The following is a 24,900-nucleotide window of genomic DNA, read 5'->3' as shown; positions in this document are numbered from 1 at the left end:
CTCTTCAAAAGTTTGCATTAACTGGAAGAAGTATCATTGCTTTCAATGAGTAACGTTAAGATCTTTTCACTTTATCTGGCTGAAAATGTAAATGACTACTTTGCTATTTTCCCCAATGGAGCTCAAAACCTTGAAGCATGGGAACAATAACATTAGGAGGAATCAGAAAGGTTTCTCTGCAACAAAATGCTAGGTTAAAAAACTGATGGTTTTATTAAGTACATTAACTATAGTTAATTATCTCTACAAAAGAAAATTAAATGTCTACTTGTTTCATTTAATAGTTGTACTGGTTTCTATTTTTCTATCACAGTCTGCTCTAATGTTTCTTGACTTTACTCACCTGTTTAGAGCCTGGAATTTCTCTTGAAGAATGTAAGTTAGAATCTTACCTTTATTGGAAAACATGGATTTTGTTTTTCACAAGTCATCTGGCACTCCATCCCACTTAGGAAGGTGGTTCTACTTGTGCTCTGGGGTGTGAATGAAATGTCATGGTCTATGTACTGTCCCCATACCATAATGATATCAGAATACAGGTTGTCTTCAGTAACAGCCTCATTAGGTGCATGAATAATTTTTCTTGTCACTTCACGAACCTGAGAAGAGAACTAATTTACCTTGAATGCCAAACAGTTTTTTCTTCTCACAAAATGATAAAACACTAAAAAGTAGAGGGAACTGATAAAAGCTATCTTCCCCTCCCTAACTTTATGTTGTAGAGTGCTTCTAATTGTTTGCCTAAAACCAATTCAAAACAAAAAATCTAACAACAGTATAAAATCCAACCTCTATTAGGCTCTTATTTCTGTTCAGAAACTGGGACCAAGGTGCCACAAACAGTTTCAAAGACGTTTCAGCTGATTTTTTCTATGTTTGCCAGTAAGCAATGTATCTTTGATCTGTTCAGGGATCTGAGAATTTTGAAAACCACACATTTATTTTAGACTGTCTAAAAGTTTTCCTATCTATTCTGTTTTATTCTCCTTAAACAAAAGGATTTCCTGGGAAATCTCAAATCGCTGTTGATACTCAGAAGGTCTGAGCTGCTCTGTACATAAATGAAGGAGCTCACGCAGCCCAGGACATGAGGTAGGTTGCAAACACATGGTAGCTGAAAGTTCAGCTTCCTTTTTCCAGGCAGAGAGAAGCCAAAAAATATTTCTGATGCAGTTCTGTGCAAGATGCACAGAGATACAGATGCTCTGAGGAGGAACACATGGAGATATCTATGCTACATGTCCAGCCTATATTAATAACCAAGGAAAACCATCAGGGCAAAATCAGCACCAAGTTTGTGGAGGGTATCATTATTCACAGATTCCTCCCTCATGCTGCAAAATATTCCCTGGCAAATAATGCTGCCTTGGAAGTCAAGCAACTGAAAGGGCAGCACATAAAATAGACTCACAGAGCCTGTAATAAATATAAGGGTTATATAATGAATGTGTAAGGCAGGTTCAGTTAAATAGAGTTGGTAAGGACAACAGGCAACATGGGACTTGTTAGGAACATCAGGATTTATACTGAAATAGTCGAGAGGAAGCTACCTACAGCTCATCAGGAATTCAAATCTTTAGATCAGTATTTTAATAGCTTTGGTGGCCACAAGGAACAAACCTTTTCTTGAAGGTAATAAAATTTTCTTATCACTATTTTGCTTTCTAGTAATCCTCACACTTATCTATCACAATATTTTCATGTTACTTTTAAAAGGATATAGTTAGATAGCTAAAAGTACAAAAAAGGACAATTATGTAAATGAGAAAAAGCATTTATGACATTAGCTTTACCCTATCTTGCTCCAAAACAAAGCAGAGAACCTTGCTGATGGTAAGACGTTGATGATCAGATTCAGTACAGTTATATATTTTTTTTTAAGAGTCTTTTACTTTACAAGCTAATGAATCTAGAAAAGGCAGTTTGTACTATGTGCTGGAAATTTGCCTGTGTAAATGTCAGGTTTTCATCTCTGAGAGCTAAATTGTGCAACTTAGAGACAATGTTATTTAATTAATAACATGAGTTGCAGGTGACATTAACACTAAATTCTCTTGCTTATCCTTATTAAACATACAATGGTTAAAATAGCAAGACTTTGAGTCCATTAAAAGTCAGATTTCAAAGCAATGATGACAAATCACAAGCTGTAAATCCAGCCCAAATCATTGTACACTGCACTGGGGAATTTTCCACCCAGTCCTTTGTGCAAATGTTCTTTTTTCAAACTTCCTTCTTTGGCAGGTCTGCTATTTTTTAAGTATATGAGGTGCTAAAATCCATAAATATTGCAATACTTTCTAAAATCAGTAAGTTGGACTAGCCAAAAAATGAAGTTATGATTTGACAGCAATACTTATTCAGTTAAGGCTTGCTAGCCTATGAGGATTGGCACACATGCACACACCTAAACACATGCTAGCATGTCTATGTGCTTTATATCTGTTTAGTTAACACCCAGCCATATCTTCCCCCTTCTCCTTCCCTGAATAAAGGTGTCATTATTAAAACAAAGAACCATAAAATCGCTAGAATGTCTAGGTTGGAAGGAAACTCTGGAGACCACAGTGTGCAATTTTAATTGAAAGGAGGGATTAGGTTATTGAGAACCCCATCAAGACAGATCTTGGGTATTTTCTATGAAGGATATGCCAGAAGTTCTCTAGGCTGGAATCTATATTCCAACAAAAACCTATTCCAACATTTAATTGTGTTCACAACAAATTTAATTTCTTGTTTCAAGACAAAATTTTCTCTGGAGCAACTTGTGACCGTTGCCTCTTGCCATGGCAACATGCATCCTTGCAGACCTCCCTCTTCTCTACAATTTCATCATGAGGACGTCAAAATTAGATCCACTGTGCACCTTTTCTCTGGCTGAGCAATCATCAGCCTGTGTGTGCTGGCTGCCTGGTGCCTGCCAGGCCAGGCATTTGGCTGGTCCCTGCTCTGCCTGCTCTCCCCTACAGCAATTTTTGGGCTGCCCCTCAGGACAGGCAGTGCCTCTGCACTGCTCCGTGGGCTTACCCCAGCCAGGGGAGGGACCCTCTCACCATGTGGCTGAACTTATGCTTTAGCAAAGCCACTGGCTTCTTAACTGAGCTCCACAGATACTTTTGAAGTATTTGACACAAATACTTAATTTACTGATGCAAATGGAGGTCTGTGGTGGCAGGTTTGACAATAGCCCAGTGTAAGTGTTTCAAGTGATCCTGAGGTACACTTCCTAACCGAGGGTAGCTGGAATCCATTGTATTGGATGCTGGGATCCCATCCTCGAGGTTGGCTGAAGCCATCTTCATAGGCTGCTGGAAGCCATCTAGCCAAAGCTGTGTTGGATGCTCCCCATCTAGGATGTTCCCTATGAAAATAAAAACCAAACAAAAAATTCACCAAAAGCAGCAGCAGAACCTCTGAATATATTCTGAAACTAATAGATATGTATATACATATACACATATATATAACTCATAGATATGTATGTTTGTATAAAAAGATAATATTTCTATAATATTTATATTATGGTTTTATTCTGAATATAAAAACTGGCCATAAAAATATAATAATAAAATAATATGAAATAATCATCAGCCACAGAGCAATATGCCATCACAATAAGATCTTCATGTAGCAATCTTTGAAAGATTGCTTTGAAAGGGCATAAAATACTTTCTTTCATGTATGTCAATATTAATTTTACTCAAAAGGATAATGAAAATTGAAATTGCTAATGAATTATTACTAATTTACTCATGTTTATAACCTAAGTTGGTTACTTTTTGACATTTTTTAAATACTTGCTGTGAAGGTGACCTCCTGGTAGTGTCTTCATTCCCCATAAAGTCAGTGTCTTTGCTAGCAGCTTTAAAAAGATGTTTGTTTCGAGAAACAGAGAGGAAATCAAAACTAAGAAAAATATGAAGAAACCCTGGAGTACAGGTGAAGAAAGCTTAAATGAAAAATGGACACTAGTCGTAGAGAAGAAGTAATTTAGCAAAGGAGTAATTTTCCAAAGGGGCCAGGGCTGAGGAGATGGGAGCTGAATCCAGTGGCAATGCTCCCTCTGGTTGAAGCTATACCAATTTCTTGGGCCCACCTTTAGGAGGGCCTGTGCACAAGCCCAGCCACTGAACCATGCTGCTAAGTTGCCAGCACTAACTGCACTGTATTTTTTTCTCCTAACAACTTGCTTTTCTCTGAATGTCACCTGCCTGAGCATATCTTGGCATCATTGCATATCAGTTTGTCATCCCACAGCCAGCCTACCTGGAAGGGGGAAGGGAGGAAAAAAGTGTAAACAAAAGTGTGAAAGTAAGAGGGTGGAAAGAATCAGGTCATATTTAATTTGAGGGTTAGCAAATGATTCTGGGTGATTTCTATCTCCTAGTATAGTCAGTTAACCAATTAATTTTCCCTCTGTCATGAATATTAGATATTTTAGTACTTGTTTTTGTTTGGTTGTTTTTCAATATGTCCTGTTCAATATACTTCATAATTGTTAAATATATATCAACATTAAAAAGAATAAATAATTTTTTTGCAATACACTCAGTTGACTAAAATTTTAAAGTAAGCCACAAAAATATTTCTGGAATGTTGGTAGAAATAGATAGTGTTAAAACATACATTTACATGTCTATCAGGACACTAAACAATTATTATATTAATATTTCATTGATCTCCAGCACACTGAAGCTCAATTTGCCAAGCTATATGGTGCAGTAATACACTTAATTATCCACAATAATTCACACTTGAAGGTTGAAGTATGCTTTAATAAAGCATTCAAATTAGTTACAGTTGATTTGCCTTTATTGAAATTGCATAAAATACTACACATAGTGTAGTGCTATTTCACTCAATTAAAAATAATTAAATGTTAATGTAGCTGCTTAACCAGTGATTTTTCTCCTGATTGCTTTTGTATTTTAGCAGATCACTGGAATGCTACTTTAGTAAAACTCCTCTCTCATGCCTTTTTATGATTGCATTAAACATGTTAATGTCTTGGAATCTTGCTTGAGTCGAAAAGGCAGATGAAATAATGAGATTTTGCTACCATGCAGCTTTATAAACTACTCAAATTTGATTACTACGTGTTCTGTTTATGGAAAGTGGAAGATTTCATTTACTTGTGAAATATTGGAATTGTACCATTTGGATTTTGTTTTGGTTGCCTGAGAAGCAACCTGGAGTCTTCAGCTGCCACTCACTATCCAGATTTTTATCTTTTGAATCTTATTTTAATGTTCTGACTAGTTTCAAGTAGATGGAGTAAATGCCATATGTCAACCTAATAATTGGAGTTGCTGATGTTTCATGTTGTGCTGAGCTATCATGTGTGTAACTTCTGAAAAATAAGCCTATTACTAACTGAGCACTTAGCTTGCATTGAGGTGAAGTAGCTAACCTAAAGGAAAAATCTCAGTTCCTTCTTATGGAAGTCAATGGACTCAGTCGGGATTGCTCATTCTTTCCACTAGGTGAGCCATACTCATACTCCTAAATCTGCTGGTACTGGACCTCCAGACTGAGCATCAGATCCTTGCCTGAGGGAATGGTTAATGACACAGCAATGAAACAGAAATGCTGCAGATAAAATTCTTCCCAGATGCCCCAAATACTAGGTGTACAAAAAGTTAGCTAGTCTTCTAAAAACCTGTCCATCAAGCCAGAGATATAGACAGTTCCTGGGTGCCATCCTGTCATTCCATTCTATTTCTCATTACCAGGAGCGGCCAAAGATGCAGCCTTGCTGCAGACATATAACTACCTCTGAAAGCTAAGATTAGGTGAAGTCAATTGCATTGTGAGAGTCCAGTTCTTTAGTTCCTGAAATTCCTTCCCCCTTGAATTCCTCTTATTGTACTAGACACTAAAAAAAAAAAAAAAAGGGAAAAAATAGCTCATTGGATTTTCCTTCTGTTCATTATTCTTCGTTTTAAAATAATGCAATTTTATTTTTCTTGTTTAGGCAGAAAGGAAACTAAAATCTGTTAATATCTCTTACTAGTAAAAGTGGATAATAACTGCTGGGAATGTCTGATGTTATGTTGATATTCTTCATAGCAGGTCATGTTTATGCTATTCTGCTGTACCTTTGTTCTAGGGAGTGCACACTAAAAAAAAGCAATCTCAGTGCAGTGGGAAAAATCCTTTGTAATTGATCTGATTTGTCCCAAATGTGCAAACTGATTTAGTAGAACATCTGTAAAGCATTTCCTTGCTTACTCCTAACTACATTTAAATAGATATTTCTTGTGGGCACACAATTAATTCCACTACAAATTTTGTTTCTAAATTTCACTCATGAAATGCAGCATTTACTGATCTACAGTACAGCTACATATTCAGACAGAGTGAGCAAAAGTAGAAATGCAACAAAGGTCTTGGTATGTTTTCTGCCTGAAAGTGGAAGCTGTAAAGCAAGGAAAAGAACAGACTGGTGTTTCATTTAATGTCTGAAGACTTTGAAGCTGGCTTACACCACAGAATATGTTATTTACATTACAGTATAAAAGGCTTTTTAAACTGATGTATTTCAGTAGAACTAGACATGATTCAAGGGGCTCACTAAGTTTTAGACCCAGTTAAAGTCTGAATCACTGTTTTCAAAGCCTTGGATTTTGGAGGGTTTTTTTGTTGCCTTACACCTTTTACAGACATTTAGAGCAAAGAGTCTAAAGTAACACCTAATATGAGTGGTGGATTTAAATTCTGATGCTGTACAAGCATAAAAATATACAAAGCAGAACAGAGTGACTACAGACCAACTTGATGAATCGTATTTACCCTACCCAGCTATAGATACCAGACTGAAATTCCTGTACACATCTTAGTATTATCAGTCACTGAAGAGAAAAAGGTCTTTTACCTTACCTATAGCAGAGTGCTTCCCTCCATCCCTAGGGAGAAAGACTACACAGCCATGCCTCTAAATTAAGAGCTTCAGGCATGTATCTGTGTTCAGCTGCATGAATCTTGGCCAATGTATTCAAGCCCTGATGGAGTTGTCAGTGCATATATTGTACTAGCTGCTAGTTCAGATACCAAGCAACTCTGAAAATGCCTGGGGGAAATTGTGGATATCCACATAGTTAGATTTCTAACACTGATACCTATCAGGTTGTGTCATTTCAGCAAAGAGCCTATCAGGCATATTCCTTGCAAACGACTTGTGATGTAGCAAAACAGATTCATCTCATGAAACCAGACTCACTGAATAATAAAACTGCAGAATTGTACTGCTCCTTATTCACCACATTGCAGAGCACCTTAACCTGCTCAATGTTAATGGCCTTCCATTTTCATCTCCGTTCCACTTCTGTAAACTTACAGCCCACCTTTCAGTTTGTGACCTTAGGTCTATGTATCCAGAGGCTGCTGAGTACAAACATTGTTTACCCTTGTACTTAAAAGGGCTCTCATTGCTTTGGAGCGTTCTGAAAAGACAGGCACATCTATTATGTTGTGTTTTTCAGGAAACAATTGCCAAATAGATTAGGTAACAAGTAGATACTAGTTATAAAAGATAGCCACTAAGCAGTTACAAACAGATATGTAAAATTAAAAATAACATCTAGAATTTTTAGATTCATGTTTGCTAATTGTTAGAGTTGTGGGAAAATACAAAAATATTTCTCCTTGGGAAGTAATATTGTTTTCCTGCTCCATATAATTTTATCCAATTCAATCAAAAATAAATGCTGGGTTAGAATTAAGATTTTTTTTTATATAGAAGAAGACATTTACTAAATCAATTCTCCCTAAATGTAAAGTTCCTCACATAATCCTAGAACCTTTCAGAGGGAAAGCCTGTTTACAAAAAGTAGTGTAGCAAAGTTTAATTGATGAGTTCTTCCTCCAGAAACTTTCACAGGCACCTCATTTACAGACACATTGATGCCCAAGTTTACTGATTAACATCAGCCCCCTTCACCAATTTCCTTGGAAAAAGTAAACATGGCTTTTTGAGTTAAAAGAATGAGAAAGAAGGACACAATTTTTATCATACTTACCTGTTATTGCAGGCACCAGTGATGAGTCGATATTTATTAGCTAAGCAATTATTTGGACATTTTGGTGGCAACATATAAGGCAGACATCCAGAACTATTAGCAATCATAGTGAGCAGATCAGCTGATAAACGATCTGAAAGGAAGAACCCAGACAAGCAATTTGCTCTATTGGATTTAGCTGCTAGAGTAGAAAAGGCATTATTGTCAGCTGCATCTACAGAATTCTCCCTCTTCCTTGGAAAGAGCACTTAGTGAGAAATGCTGCAAGAGGCTGTGTCAAGGACTTAGAGGAAGTTGTATCAAGTGATGCATGGAGAATGAGAAGAAAGAGGTCCAGCAATAGCTGAGAACTGAGATTGATCTGCTCGCTGCTTCCCTCTTTCCCTGAGTTGTAGTCTTTTGCTTGCCTGGTCCCTGTTTTATAACAAAGGTGTTAAAAATGCCATTCAAGAACAAAAGTGTATGCCAAGGAGGAAAAATGTGGGACTGGAAAGATACAGAAATGTATTGACACTGCAGCTGACAATAGAATTCAGTGTTGAGTGGAAGAGAATCAGAATTATTAGCTGGAATTTGGTAGCTAGATAAAATCAAGTGCCTTTATAGCAGTAGACAGCATGTTATAAATATATTTCTGATAACATTCAAGATGGGTCTCCCAGTGAGCATCTGATGATGAGGGACAAAGCCACGCTATTGTGTAAGCTGCAGAGAACTGGGACCTATTCTCACCTCTGCAGATATTGAAAGATTGCAGATATGGCCAGTTGGAGGCAGATGTACACATGAAATAGGAGCAACCTGGTCTAGAGGAAGGTGACCCTGCCAATGGCAGGAGGCAAGAACTAGGGAGTCTCTAAGGCTCTTTCCAACCCAAACCTTTCTCTGATTCTATGAATATCATTCCTGAACTCAGAGAACATTTGCCATTCAAAGTGACTACAATCATCGTGTGATGAAACATGAGGGTAGAGGTAACATATTACTTTTGCTCTCTTCTCCCCACTGGCTAATGCATGCCACCCAGTCCCAATATCTATTTGTTCTGCCCATTCAATTCTGAAGTAAGCTGCTTTAATCCATTGTTCAAACCAAAATATTAAGCCACAAAAACAAACAAAAAAGTTTCAAGAACTAAATCAGCTCAAAAAATGTTCTGCTGAGCAGTTAGAATTTGCACAAGACAGTAGTGAGAACAGAGAGAATAGAATGTTAGACTGGCTACATAATCTTGTCATTATGTACTAGTGTCTCATGCCAAATTTGTGGATAGAGCTGTACTTCTATGTTAGTTTAGGTTCAAGATTATACTCAGAGCCCATCCCCCCAGTTGTCTGGGCTGCTTAGGTAGAGACTCATGTTTTCTTTAAAGTCAATTTAGTTCTTTAATTCATGTAAAACTATTCTGTTGTGACACATAGACTGTACAGTGTCTATTCTCATTCTGTTAACTTTGTTTTGACTCTGAAAACTAAAAAGAGCTTTGTGCACATCTTCTGCAGTTTAGAAATTCAATATCTTGAAATCAGACAGCACAAAAATAATTGTATCTCTGTGTGTGTATATAAATATATGCACAGACATACTCATTTAGATAGAGATATATTTTTAGTTCTACAAATGTCCCATTAGTTTAGTAAGCCAGATATTTCTACAAGGAAATAAAATAATAACTGTGGAGCTTTATGTTTGTCTACAGCACTCTAATGCTTCTAAATCTTGGAAAAAACATGTTCTAATACTAAGACAGAGCACTTCATATAAGTGACAGAATTAAAATATGTCACTTTAAAAAGTCTACATTTCCGGTATTTTGACCCTTCCAGACACCAGGCAGACATCTTGAAATTCATCTCTAATTAGCAGCGTTTTACTTAGACAACATTGAACTTCCTGGACTATCTCTCTTTCTTTCATCATTTGATACAAAAAACTTAATTAAAGTGGAAATAAATGTGTATCAGCAATGCATTATAAAATTAGTTTTGGAAATGATAACATTTTTTTTTTTTAAAGAGGGATATGCATATGTTGAGAGGAAGTATGTTTGAAAATGCCAGTGCCATAGTGTGATAGAAGATCAAGCACTAAACCCAAACTGCTGGGAAAGATAGATATTTCACTGGAAACAAGAAGCTTGCAACGTGAGGATATGCAGGCTGATTTATAGACAATACAAATACACAGTCATGAGTTCACAGGATGCCAGTAGTGTAATACTGCTCTCCTCAACTATAAGAACACCACCCACACTCCATCAAAGAAAAATGTGAGGTGCTTTCAAGAACAAAAGAAAGTGCAAAAAAATAAAAGTGAACTTAACTGAACTTTAATCTAAAATACAGCATTCAACAAATCAATAGGGTGGTTTGCCAATATCAATATACTGTATTTACCAGTTGGATGCAATGAACGCTTGTGCTTCTGGCAAACTTTTTGTTTCAGCACCTGAATTGACATTTCCATTCGTTCAGCTGCTTGGGAAATATCTTGACTCTCTTGTTCAGGAAATTTTGAGAAAGCCAGCAGCAATGTAGGGGTTGCTATTCCACTTCCTTGAATCTTTCTATAATTGAGATAAATACAGAAGGTTTTGCAATGTATACATCTTTAGAACTTTTTCATAACAATAAATCTGTCGGTGCTGGATATGTTGTAAGTTTAAGGTATTTAAGGTATTAAGGAATATTTTTATTGAAGAGCACACTGGGAAAGCAAAGAGGAAGGCTATTTTGTGACCTTGTTCTGCAAGGAAAATTCTAAAAGAGAAACTACACTTCTGTTGGACACACACAACAAGAGTTCATTTTGTGACAAGCCTTTAGGATGAGAAAGAAACTATTGGGGTGAGCAGAGCCTGCAGTGGAAGACCTTGTGCAGGATAGTCACAAAAGAAGTCTCCCAGCTCGCTGCTATGAGTAGGTTTTGCTGTCATGTAACATTTAATACCCAAGACCATCCTCAATCATCAATAGGATTTCTGAGCATCAGTTCTCTTTAAAGTCTATATATCCACATACACATTATTTCAAAAAAACCTTAATAGTCTGGTGTCTGTGGTAAGTGGTCTCAGTTTTATTCCTAATAAAATTTCAGTTCCTAATTGAAACAATCATTGTTAAGCATTTATGTTTAGCATCTCTTAGCATTTATCATGTTTAAGATATTGACCAAATAATTGCCACAATATCCTGTGAGACAGAGAAATATCAATATCTCCATCTATTATATGAGGCAGTTGAGCCACTGAAAGCTTGAGACTTACGTTTTTAAATTTTAAATGCCTTAGGATTGTCACCAAGATACTATCACTAAAAACCAAGACTGACCTCAGTCTCTAAATACAGTGGGACAACAGTTCTTGACAAGTTCTGTCTGTAAAAACAGTTAGCTCTCACAGAGCTCTGCAAATCATGACTCGTTTTTGCATCCCAGGGATAAGTCTTTAGGAAAGTCTAAGCAAAATTGTGGGGATTGTACCCTGTAAAACTTAGTTTATGGGTTCCATATTAGAGAGAAATTAATTTTGTGTTGCACAGGAATCTAGCCAGAAAATTGTTGAAAGAGCCTGTTCTCACATTATAACTCAAGCACAAAGGAGCTTTCCCCTAATTTGTTACCTATTCACAGTCTAACATAATGAATATTTTATTTCCTTTCCCTTATTTTTTTTTACATCTGTTGTAGTTGGAAGGGGAAACATGAAATTCACTTTAACAGTCCAATTTAAGGCAACAGGCTTTGGCTCCTGATGCCATGGAAGCTGTTCCTATCTCACTCAAAAATAGGTCCATAAAAGTATGATTTTTGAGCCATGTGTTAATGGACTTTCTTGTGCTATTTAGTTCAGAAAAGCATCCATATTTATTTCTGTGTTTCTTATTTTGTCTCAGATTTTAAGAGAGCAACTTATACGGTGATAATGCACAAGGTGCATTATTGGATCCAATGATCAGTGACATAATCATCGAATGGTTTGGGTTGGAAGGAACCTTAGAGATCCCCTAGTTCCAACCTCCTTGCCATGGGCAGGGTCACCTTCCTTCAGACCATATCCCTCAAAGGTAATGGGAGCAGAGATTCTGTGATTATATGGCTTCTCAAAGAAACAGAAAGATTGACATCAAACTGTTTTGTTATGAAAGCTTTTCTCCTGAGTAAATTCTTCACTTCTTTTTTTTTTTTTACCTTTTAATTTCATAACGTGCAGCATAATCCACCAGATTAGAACCCTTCTGGATAGCCTTAGTAATGCAGTTATCTTCAATTTGTTCTCAACAGGGAAAAAACAAAAAGAAAGAAACAAAAATATGTTAATAAATAGCATATTTATTAAAATATTTACAAACAGAAAATACACAAGTTTCTAATATTATGGTACAATTTTTGCTCAAAACTATCTCCATATTTTATTCCTGAAATTAATGTTATGGCTTCTGAGCTTTCTGAAAGGTAAGATAGAGGTGGTAAATAAATACTTCCATAATTTAAAAACTTGGGGATTTAGATTTCCTTGCTTGAAGTATAAATCCAGTTATGGACATGTCACATAGGACCAAACATAATAGGTCCAGCTGAAACATGTTTTCTCTGTATGCAGCTGTGTTCCTTAGACTTCATATGCATTTTTCATCAAACTGTCCTTGTATTAACAGGACAAATCTGACCCTCCCTCACAGGAAACATGAGCTGGTCTGAGACACATGAAGAACTCAAGTCCATATGCGAGCAAAATTAATATTTAGGATTGGGCCTGTGCATGAAAGCCCTATTCTCATTTCTTCACCTATGTTTAATGGAAAGATATATGTGACCATAATAATACTTCAGCTGTGTTATTTTGTATAATGTTATTATGAGGCGCTTAGCTTATCCCTCTTTTGTGTAAATCTTGCTTTATAATGAAAGAACCAATCGTGTTTAAAGTACAACTGCTTTATTTCTATCTGAATTTTGTGGGATGGCCCATTTTTTTCTTATAAAACAAATAATAAAAAATAATAACCATAATTTATGTACAATTGTTCATCATTTATGTTCGTTGTAATTTTAGGGGAACGTGCTTTATCTGTAGTCCATACTGTGCTATTTCTATTATCTATCTTATGAATAGGGCACTCAGCTCAAGGAAGAGAAATGTGTGATGAGGAGTAATCTCTCCTAGGCTAAATAATACTCTACTAAAGTTTTCAGTATCTAAGTATAGCAGTGGTTATTTCTCTTTTTCACCTATGCATAATAAAATATTCAGATGATTCATTTGGTGTTATGATTTGGATTTCCGCTAACTCTGAAAACCTTTTTGAGTCTATGTTAAAAAATAGGTTTGATTTTTATAGGCCATACAATAAGTAATTATTTTAGAATTTAATATAGCATATTTTAAAATTATTTTTAGGGGGCTTAGCTCTGAGAAATACATTATGCTTGAAGTATTGTTCATTGTGTTGTTGATATTGATATTGGTATTGATGATATTGATGATATTGATATTGATTGCTCTTCGTGATATTGATTCAGATTCTGACATAAAAGAGAATATCCACTTGTTATACTTAAATTCCATTGCCTCTCTTCCTTTTCTAATAAGTATGAATTTGGTACCAAATACAGTGTGTTCAAAAATGTGATTCTTGAGTAATAAACACTATCTTTACTGTCTCATCAGATGAACACTTACTAAAAAAAGAATCACATTTCATCTATTCTATTTATTTATAGTCCATGTATATTTTTGTATATTAGTGTTCTCTTGAGCCTTAGGGAAGGATATAAAAATGAGGGAGAGGGACTTCTTATTTAGCAGGATGAGAGGCAATAGTTTTAAACCGATAGAGGGCAGGTTTAGATTAGACATTAGGAAGAAATCCTTTACTATGTGAAGGTGGTGGGGCACTGGAACTGGTTGCCCAGAGAAGCTGTGGATGCCTCATTCCTGGAAGTGTTGAAGGCCAGATTGGATGTGGCCCTGAGCAACCTGGTCTAGAGAACAGCATCCCTATACATGGCAGAGGGTGTGGACCTATATGATCTTAAATGTCCCTTTCAACCTAAACCATTCTATTGTTCTTGGATTCATTTGGTGTTATCTAACATATGATATAACATGGTCATTTCAGACCACATCTTTCCAAACAATTTGTATGGAATTTCAAAGTAAAGAATCCGGTATTGAAAGAAAACCTGATCTTCAGTTTTGCAGTGATGGTACCAAAAAGATTTTTCATAAGAAGTAATAGCTTGGGAATTTGTTTTTAATTTAAATTGTTTTGCATATAATTTTATTTTATTTGTGATTCTACACTAACTTCAGGTGAAAACTTTCCTAGGGAATCATATCATCATCCCTTATGAATCACGTATACAGCTATATAATAGGAGGTTGTGATTTGAAATCCTGTTTCTTTACTATCTCTGCCCTAATTTCACGTAAAATCAGTTTCTGCAGATTTCTTTTAAAATTCAGTATAGTATCTGCTACACTTCTAGTTTATTTAATTTAACTGATTTAAATTGAGCAGATGCATATGATAGCAAAACATAGGGAATACTCCAATCTGAGATGCTCTAAAATCCTCAGGGTGCCAGAAGACAACAGATCCACAGGAGGGAAGCACCCCTATGGGACAGCAGGAGAGTGCCAGGTGGGACACCTGTGACAACTGCCTCTAGCCCAGGTTGATTAGCAGATGGGGAAAGAAATCCAGCAATCCTGCTTGGCAATGTGTCATCTGACATATGAATGCCACAAAGAAAGTAATATCACTCCTAGTCAAAGAAGTGATTGAAATACATTACACATACAAAGTTTTACTTACTGAGTTTATGAAACTGAATTTTAAAATAAAACCTCCATGGAATAATTCTCAGAGAAGACAGATAGTGTATTTTGCACACAAAAGAGATTGAGCTATACTCCTGTTGCTAAACTGTCTGCAGTGTCAGTGTATTTTCAGCTTAACAGTCAACATAAGAGACTAATGTGTATTTTTACTGTTACTTACCAAAGATGGTGTCTTTCCCTATTTGAAGAAAAGAAAAGAAAACAGCTGAGAAGGCTATAGTTGCTGAAAATCTCAAAATAATGAAAACTTTCATCTACGAGAAAGAAGAAATAATGGTTGAAAATATAGATACCTTCATTTCTAATTATAAGCCAGACTATAAATAATTTTCTGTATATGGCAAATTTTACTTTAAAATTAGATTTCCAGCCATGCTCTATCTTTTTGAAGTTCAAAGTAATTCACTTTCTCTTTTTCCCTTCCTTACTTATTTCTTTTATTTTACATTTTGAGAAGATTCTAGCACAATGATGCACATAACTTCATTTTATAACATAATATTCTCACAATATCAGCAGCACTTAGACTATATATTAGAAATTCATCAATATTTTACCCCCATTAATTTTGAACTTCTCTGTGCGTTAGACTGATTTGATTGTAAATTAGTGATTACATATAAGATAATGAAATGGTCAAACTTATAACAATTAATCAGACCCTAATCTATGCTCCTATCCATAGATTACTGTGGTTTCAAAGCAGCACAGTGAATATGCTCACTCGGCTGGGGTGAGCTGCATTCTCCATTTCAGCACTGGTACTCTGGCAGTTCTTACAGCAGTACAAATATATAAACTCTCCAAGAGGTATCATTTTTCACATGCACTATGTTAACTGGAAATTGAAATATTTGAAATATTTTTAGCCCCATATCCTATCAAAATTAAAAATTGAAAAAGAATCAAGTCTGAAAATTCAGAGAAGCTGTATTGCCCAAAGAAATTCAGTGTGAAAACACCCACCCTTTCCTTTTGCATTTCATGAGTTAATATGATGAATTTCTTCTGGAAAATGGCAAGAAAAAGTTTTATTGTCTGACCTTTTGTCTTCTGAGGAGATTATCTTCCACAGTTCTGTACTTTATCGATGGCAGTAACTGTTCTGAATTATGAAAGCCAAGTACTTTCCAGGGGCCCAGTTTATGCTATCAGCTTTATGCACTGATACTCACTCAAGCTTTAGCAGTGCAAATTATTTCAAAATCTTTTTGGCCACAGTTATGTTCCCACAAAGCAGAAACTGACGTTAATACCTGACTTGTTTATTTTTTCCTGCTGGGAACCAAAAGATAACTGTGTAGTCAGTTCTTACATTCCAATTATTTTCCTGCAAATGATAAGGAAAATAAGTTCATATGAAATATATATGTAATGGTATATGTATACACATATATATAATTGCCAGGTTATGCACCAAAATAAACTATTTTTCATTAATTTTTCTATTTTAAAAAATTTATTTGACAAAAAAGTAACATTGTGTCCAATTTTATGCGTTCTATAATTTGTGCTTTACCAAAATAACCATTTGGAATTCAGATGCTAACCCCCAGGTTGCCCACCAACTTCCTTCCAGCACTTTTTATTTAATCCTTTTCTCCTAAACTAGTTTTTTGGTTTTTTTTTTTTAAATTACACTTTTCAGCCCTATTTCTTCTTTTAAAGTCAATAGTTTGACCTAAAGAATCAATTTGGCTAGGGTTTTTTCCATTTTCATATAGAGATCAAAATCAGATCTGGAATCAGTATTGAGGATTCCCTCCTTCACTCTTGGCTGGTCATGCCAGGGACATCACAAGGTGGAGCCAAAGATCAGTGTTTGATCTCTGCCATAGGGATAAGGTGAGCAGGGAGCATCCTGAAGCTTGAGGCTGTGGTACACGGTGGTGAAAGGAAGCCTAGGAGCATGTGAACTGACTGGAGGACAAATTTCAGGATGTTATTGCAGCGGTTTGGGAATATCATCCATAACCTGTTCACTGCAAAGATGAGTGGACATGTTTGAGAAGTAAGCACAGAGCAAAGGGGAACAGACCCTATTGGAAAAGTAGGTTTATGCTCCTTGGCTGGAGGATATAAGATTGCAGACAAGTAGTCAGATTGGAAATACCTCTTTATCTTGTTCCAAATTGTAAATCTTTTAAGATTATGTTTCCTTATGTAAGAAAGTACGAAGGAGATTGACTTCTTCTAAGGCACAGTAAAGCATTGAGAAAAGCAGATCCATCTCAAATACCTAATAGAATAAAAAGCTCTCACTGTATCCTTTCATATACTTCACAAGTACTGCCGATTTAATTTCTGAGAGATGAGAGATTTTCTTAAAGTGAAAAACAGATCTGATTTTTTTGCTGTTTCACAGTCAAAAATCAAAGCTTCCCCATTTAGTTAAAAAAGAGCATACCTACATTAAAGTTTGTTTGAATAAGGATCTTAACATTTGCTCATTACTTGCAGTTGAAGTATTTGTCAACAGTGGGTCTTAAATGATTAGATACAGTAAATTAGTCTATAATGAAAAAATTGAATGGCAACATTTATTTTGTGTTTTTCTGAGTATGAATATTTAACTGTTCACAGAGCCAGAAATGCAATTTTAGTTAAAACCTGTGTGACGTCTTAATTACACTGGACTCACACAGACAGGCACAGCTGAATTTCTGTTCTTACTGGAGCTCATTCAGAACCCTGTTATCAAAATCTGATGAAAGAGAATTAAGAGGGTAAAAATTAGTTACTCAAGAACAGCCTTAATTTTTTAGATCCAAGATTCACATATTGCCATTGTAAGTGCAGAAAATTTTGATGAATATCCTGCTGAATGTGCCCCCTTTGTTACAGATTTTCTGTTAGCTATCTTAAGGCATTCTTCCTGCAGAAAGGGTGTCAGAGCCTCATGCCCAGCAGTGGAACTATACAGCTCAGTGAAGGTCTAAACATGGGCTACAAGTCCAGTATAAAACAATCCTTATGCTAAACAAAACTCTTGAGAAAAGCAGCAGTGAACCTTAACAGTTAACTATATTAATATTAAGTTTAAAATTGACTTGTCAAATTGCTATATTCCCAAGATTTTAATCTGAACATGAAGACCAATGCTGTATCTATGTTCTTAAAAGTTAAAGACCTACGAAATAAATCTTTGAGTTGATGATAAAAAGATAATTCTGCTCAACGAAATACCCCAAAACAGTAGAATTTCGGATTACTCACATATATGAATTTCTGCAAACCTACTGTGGTATTTAGAAAAATTATCTCATACTTAAAATATGATGCAATTGCAACTGATGTTTGATACAGGAAAAAGACACAACTCTCTAATCTCCAAAGAACTTACATTTACACTGTAACAGCCTGCAGACCTGCCAGGCTCTCTGAGGCATCCTCAGTTCTTACAAGCATTGGATTAGAATGAGAGACCTCCAACACAAATCTGTGCTGCTGCAGGAGCTATTTTTGATAGCAGATTACACCGTTCTGTAGCATTTAGTGACAATCCTGGGGTCTAGCAAAGCGTGAAGGACATTGTTAATATGGATGTCTAATCTATAATAGAAAAATTAGTTTCTAATCTCTTCTGGCTTTTAAAGCTCTAAGAACACTCTTGCAGCAGAAGAGGCAAAAAGTGCATACAACTGCACAATACTTCAACAGAAGCAATTCTACTGAAGTTCCAGCTTAACAACATAGAAGCAACAGCAATAAGCCTAATTTTAATATGTTGAGCAAAATATCTCAAGTCAAGAAAGGTAAGACAAGGGTGAAACAAAAGTAGTTCAGTGGGAAAGATCAATTTAGCTGGGTTTCAATGATACCATTACTTCTAGTTACTTTAAGTATTTTTTTTTCCTGGAATCAATTTAATTTTATTAGAAAGGGGTGGTGGTTTTTGCTATTACTCTCTCTAGATAGAGAAGATCTTATACAGGGGTCTGAAACCAAAAATGGGATGAAGAAGGTGAAGAGGCAACAATCATTCACTGTCTATTCCAGCAGAGAACTGAAGGTCACACAGGTTGAAAACAAACAAAAAAGTACTGTTATTTAGACAACACAAAGCTATACCATGAAACAGCTTGTGCCTGGTAAAAAATATCTTATAAGTTCATAGAAATGTTTTCACAATTTTATGCAATAAAAGTATATTAAGGCCTATGAGGTACAAGATTTACAACAGGGACTCCTGAATCACAAATGAACTAGAGCTGTAATTTTTTCTTATCTTTATTTTTTTTTTACAGGCTTCTCCTAGCATTAACTATTGTTTATGGTATTATTTGTTTGTTTTGATGGGTTTTTTGGTTTGTTTTTGGGTTTGGTTTGTTGTTTTTGTTTGGTTGGTTGGTTTTTTGTTGTCAAATAAAATACAATGCTGAATGGCTCTTAGGACTGGCTGGATGGCTGGGCCCAGAGGGTGTTGATGAATGATGCCACATCCAGTCAGTGCCCAGTCACTGGTGGGGTTCCCCAGGACTCAGTATTGGGGCATCAATTTATCAATTATTTGAACAAGGGGTTTGAAGGCACTCTCAGTCAGTTTGCTAATCAAACCAATTTGTGTGGGACTGCTGATCTGCTGGCAAGTAGAAAGGCTCTGCAGAGGGATCTGGACATGCTGGATCAGAGTTGAATTTGGTCATTACACACTCATTTTAGTGTATGATGATGAAAATGTGTTCTCAGATAAATAATTTTTCTCAGAAGTAGGTGGAATGTAATATCTATAGAACGTGAGATTGTCCTGTTAAAATGTTGATTTGAACCCAAATTGATGTTTTACCTCATGCAAGCAAACATTAAAAACTCTAGTTACAATAAGAATACCTCAGATGTTCTGTTGTTTTGGAGTAACCCAACTTGCAGAGCGAGACTATGCAAAGATAAATTTAACTGCAGAGAAGAGCCCACTCAATTTCTGGTTAATGCAAATCCTGTATATCACTGAAAACTCTGCCTTAATTAATGAGCAAACTATGATATATGTGAAAGGATGTGGAACAGATGAACAATTTTAAAGGTCTATAGAAGGTCTGAAATTCAGTGGGTTGAATCACAAAAACTTTTTCTTTTAAAATGAGACAGAAAATTAATCTTTCATCTTCACAGAGCACTAATTTCAGGCTCTTTCACACAGATCATTTTAATTGCAAGCTTAATGGTGAACTTCCTGCCTTCTTCTAATGCATGGCCTTCTTGCAGAGACCACTGCAGTTTCATATGATGAAGTTTATTTCTTGGATTTAAGAATGGTTGGTAGATACACCATATGTCATGTGGTCATAAAACTGATCAAATGCTAACAAGACATGATCTTTTGTAACTTAGGAGAAAACAGAAATGTTTTAGCAAACAAGAACAATGACCACACAATAAAATTATGACAGACTAATTTTAGTATTTAGCCTGCTGTGAATGAGGTTCTCAGCATGGTTAGTGACAAATCCACAAAATAATTTAAGATTCCAGAGGGAAAGCTGGCAAGTGAAAGAAGTAACAGTGATTAATTACCATACTCAAAGGATGTCAGATGTTTCTGTCCTGCCTTTGTAGTGAAATATTTCCATAGTAGGAATCAGGACAAAGAGGTATCTCACTTTAGAAGAACTTTTGATAGCACTAGGATCTGTACGATGGTCTTTGACCTCCTGCTTCCCAAGAGCAACTTATTGGGAAAATCCAGTCAGTGACAATATTTGCATTTTGTACTCATAATTTGAAAGAAAAAAAAGCTGTAGTCAAAGTGCTCAAGAAAAGGAGGTGACATCTATAAAGGAAGAGGAACAAGGAATCACAATGGACATCAGTGCGAATGAAGAATATTTTATGGTAGTTGTGTGTTCTCAGCTGTCCTAACAAGCTGGGTCAGATATCTCTGACAGGAGGACAGTATTGGTACAGTCCATTCTGAAGAGTTATTCTCTCTCTGCACTGTCTGAAACAGAAAAGCCTGAGCTTTTTAGGCTGTATACCATATCCAAAATGAGGCATTACAGATGGTTGTGATGTGGATGCCCCTCTGTAGACACAAATGCTTCAATAACTTGGAGAGCAGTGCTTGAATTTGTCCTCACACATAAATGCTTTCTGCTGTTCTGCTTTAGTGATCTGCCTGGTAAGTTACATTTTCCCAAGCATGGCATTGATTTTCCAGCTTTATTATTTAATTTTTAACAATTTGTTTTTATCAATTCAGTGATAAAAGCAATAGTAGATATTAATACAGTAAGAAATCATTTTGAAGTTGGAGTTATCAGTTTGGAAAAAGAGGTAGTAAAGGGAAACAAACATCTTGGTGATCTCAAGATGGCCACCAGCTCATTAAATGGACAGTTCACTAGACACATCCTACATTATAAACACATTTTGTTAATTGAAAACCACATTTTAAATCCAATGAGTTACTCTTGAACTGTTTCATCCAAGTTCATATTCACTCAGGCAAATGAGCATGCTTCCAAATTAATCTCCAAATTTCCATTAGTCTGTCACAAATCAGGAAAGTAAATGATCTGAAGAAGTTAAATGAAACATTCTTCATGAGTGCTGATATTAAGAGGTCACAAAGCACTACTTTCTGGAATATTTAGTGTTCAAGTGAGCCTTATGGCTGAATAATAAAAACATCTTGGCTGTTTGACGTCATGTCAAGGTTCAAAAATTTTGAACTGTTGTTTTTAACGCCCTGATGGGTTTGAAGCATTCTGTGGCTAAAGCACATTTTAGAAAACTCTCAGACTGAACAAACAGGAGATGCTACAGTTTTCTTACTTCTGTGTTGAAACATCCAGATGCAAAAGGCACATAAGAATTAATAAATATGCAGCATTAAATAGTAGCTAATAGCAAGCATGAAACCTATTACATTTAATTGAATATTAATAAGAATCAGTACTTTATGAAAAATAAGCTGAGGTTACCAAATAAGTGAAGGAACAGGGAAGAGTATGTGTCTGTATTTGTATGTATATACACATTAAAAGTATATATACATACTCACCCACACGCACACCCACACAGAGAGAGACACAACAAAAGAATACATTTTTTCACTGAAGTCTTCATACCTGAACTGAGGCAAAATTAATAATAGATAACATGGTAGATTGACAAATAAAAAAAATTTAATACAGTCAAATATAAAGTACTGTCTTTGGAAAAAAAATTTATAGATAATAAAAGTGTGATAAGAGAATCTGGAGAAGCTGTGACTCAGGAGAAAGAAAAAGATATAAAGGAATCATTTATCACTGATTCTCAACAGGCTTTTCAGGTTAGTGCTCTGGCAGGAGAGAAAATAATGTATGTCCCTGAGATATAAAAGAAAATAATAATTAAAAAAAATTTAAAAAGACTTTGTGTCAATATTTGGAATTGGTAACTCTACTACAAGTTCATCACATCAACTTTTGAGATCTGCAGACTGTGAGTAAGCTTTAACAATGTGAGGCTTAAAGGTGTGAAGGTGCTTGGTTTGGTGGGAAAATGCTGAAGTTTGTCATTGTAAGTGGTTGAACATTTGCATTTTAAAACAAAAACCTACAGGGAGCAAGTTTTCATTTCTGTAAAAAATGGTATAAGAAGATGAGCTGTACTGGAACTAAACAACTCTGGCAATGAAATAAAACATAGCTTGCAAATAGCAAAATAATGCAATTAAAAATTGAAAGATGTTACAAGGGTGTGCAGTGAAGAAGAAAGAGAAGAAAGAGAAGAAAGAGAAGAAAGCCTTCTCCACAAGGTCCTGACCCCCCAGGCCTGCCTTGGTTCCGGGCTCCTGCATACAATTCCCTTGGGTCCCAGTGCCCAGTACTGTCACGCCAGCTCTTTGTGAGAAGGAGAAAAAACCCATGAATTGACAGAAAGAACACCAAATTTGTGCCCCCCTCATCCAGTCATTACTCCTCCTGCCGACTGGCATCCAACACTTACCTGCTGCCCTTCTCGTGCTGCTGCCCAGCTGCCCAGCCCTGCTCTTCGGCAGGCACTGGTGAGCTCTGCCAGGGCATCCCCATCCATGACCACCCGTCCAGCTGCTTTTTTTACACAGAAGTTTATTGCAGGGTATGTAATGGTAGATAGACACTGAATCATGGGTAATCTGGTCTTTCTTGTCTGGCAGATCAGCTCATTGCTCTAATCCAGCAGGATGCTTTTGGGTATAATTGTAGGCACCACAGTTAGACAACCATTTATGTCAGGTTTCCCCAACAATCTACCCCTCATTTCTTCTAGTATGCAGTTGATCCCTGATGCACAAGGTAGCCCTTTCTTCAACAACAGAAAAAAACCAAATCTATGTACAATTAAAACCAATGGTATTCGATAGCAGAATTATTTGCCTTCTGAAAGGATCACAGTTTCCGTGAGAAATAATAAAATTTGTGTTAATGAGGAGTAAACACTTAAGTGAAAGGTCCTTTCAGCTGTAGCACCCTGGAAACATGTGTTCCCAAAAAGAGTTCTAACCTTATTTCATTGGATGGCTTAAGGCCCCCAAAACACATATCTATGCTACTGTACTATTAGGAACTGTAAGTCCATACCATGATTATACTGTGCAATTTTTTGGGATTTTGATACCTATCTCCTTTTTCTAGTTTTCTACAAAGTCATGACAAATTAAAGAACTTACTCACAAGGCCTGCAAGGAAGACATGGATGCCTTTCTCTGATACAAGTTACCAATGCCATACGGTGGAGCTTGCACATGAATACTGGAGTCCCTGAAATGCAAAGCTGCTTCTGCAGAGTGAATAAACGGTGTGTGAAACACTACAGATTTCATCCATATTACTGGAGATCTCCAAATCCAGATAATCGTAGTTACACAGCCTGTAACAAACAGCATCTGGCCTCTGCTAATCCTTCAGCCATGCCTAGGGGCATTTCAGCACACTGTTGACTGGCCTGGGGCAGAAATATATCAGAGACAATTTTCACAAATTTTCCTTAGGGGCACCCATTACCCAAGTCCCAACCATTTCCTAATATAGTTTAATTTACTCATATTGGTGCGATGAAGAAATCTTCACTAGAGAAACAGCTTGGTTTATAAAGGGTGCTGTCTAATCAATTTTTCAAGGTGATTGAATGTGGCCACTATGGAAGACAGAAGCATATCAGTCTCTTCACGGTGTGAAAGAATAGTCCCAGGCTCTCCTAATGACTACTCTGAAGGACTCTGAAAGAAAATGAACCGCCCAGAGCTCTAACAGGAGGACATGATTAATCAATTTGTTGTGGGTATCCATTCATAAATAAGAACACACTGACAACAGGGGCAGTAGAAACTTTGGGACGAGACAAATACAATGTAATACTCTTGAAGGACCATGAATAAGAAATGACTCCTCTCCCTGCAAAAATTATTAAGTAGGGTCTGAAGTTGAGGTGTGTAACTCATACAGACATGTTTATAATCTTCTGACAACAGGTAGCTTTTTTTAATATACATAAACTTAAGAATGATGCCATATTCTCTTCCCCCTGAGGCACAGAGAAGTTTAGATGCTCACCTTTTTTTTTCAGTTCAATGTGATAGCACCCTAGTACCTGAATTTTCATTAATTAAAAGTCATCACATCTGTGCGCCTGTGCAAGAGAATAACTAGCCAGCAGTGCAACACCAGCCCAAACAGCCTGTGGCATTGCCTCAGTGCTCATTCCCACAGGTTGCTCTGACTCAAGCCTGTCTGTACCAGATGAACACAGTCGACTGTCCCCTATTAACAACTGCTTGGGCAGAGGGGAGAGCTATTCATAGACAGGGAAAAGCAGTGGGGGGAAAGAAAAGTGCTGATGAGTGTAAATCTGGTATTTCATGGAGATTTGACCACAAAGCAGTGTTGACTGTTCTGAATTAACTGTCACCTCTTGAGATCTAATCTGACACAAAGAACAGCTTCATTTCCCCAGGCAGTGAACATATCTGCCTTATTACAAAGATGACTTTTATGAAAGGTTGCATAAAAGTTGCTAAATACACCACTGACATATATCAACATTAGCTCAATATGCACAAAGATGCTAAAT

The 24,900-nt window shown here is 36.3% G+C and overlaps 1 protein-coding gene across 1 annotated transcript in view; it reads right to left on the bottom strand.

Moving 5' to 3' along the window:
- The window catches only part of TPO (thyroid peroxidase), a 44,415-nt gene extending 21,531 nt beyond the window's left edge, over positions 1–22,884 (bottom strand). The window contains 7 exon segments of the mRNA XM_014869469.2: positions 393–599; positions 3,232–3,361; positions 8,019–8,151; positions 10,415–10,584; positions 12,207–12,291; positions 15,023–15,116; positions 22,798–22,884. Of these exon segments, the coding sequence (XP_014724955.2) occupies positions 393–599; positions 3,232–3,361; positions 8,019–8,151; positions 10,415–10,584; positions 12,207–12,291; positions 15,023–15,116; positions 22,798–22,884 (906 nt within the window).
- Positions 22,885–24,900: the final 2,016 nt, after the last annotated feature.

Source organism: Sturnus vulgaris, chromosome 3, assembly GCF_052056855.1.
Source record: "Sturnus vulgaris isolate bStuVul1 chromosome 3, bStuVul1.hap1, whole genome shotgun sequence".
In the NCBI taxonomy this organism is placed as follows: Eukaryota; Metazoa; Chordata; class Aves; order Passeriformes; family Sturnidae; genus Sturnus; species Sturnus vulgaris.
This window is presented reverse-complemented; position numbering and strand designations above follow the sequence as displayed.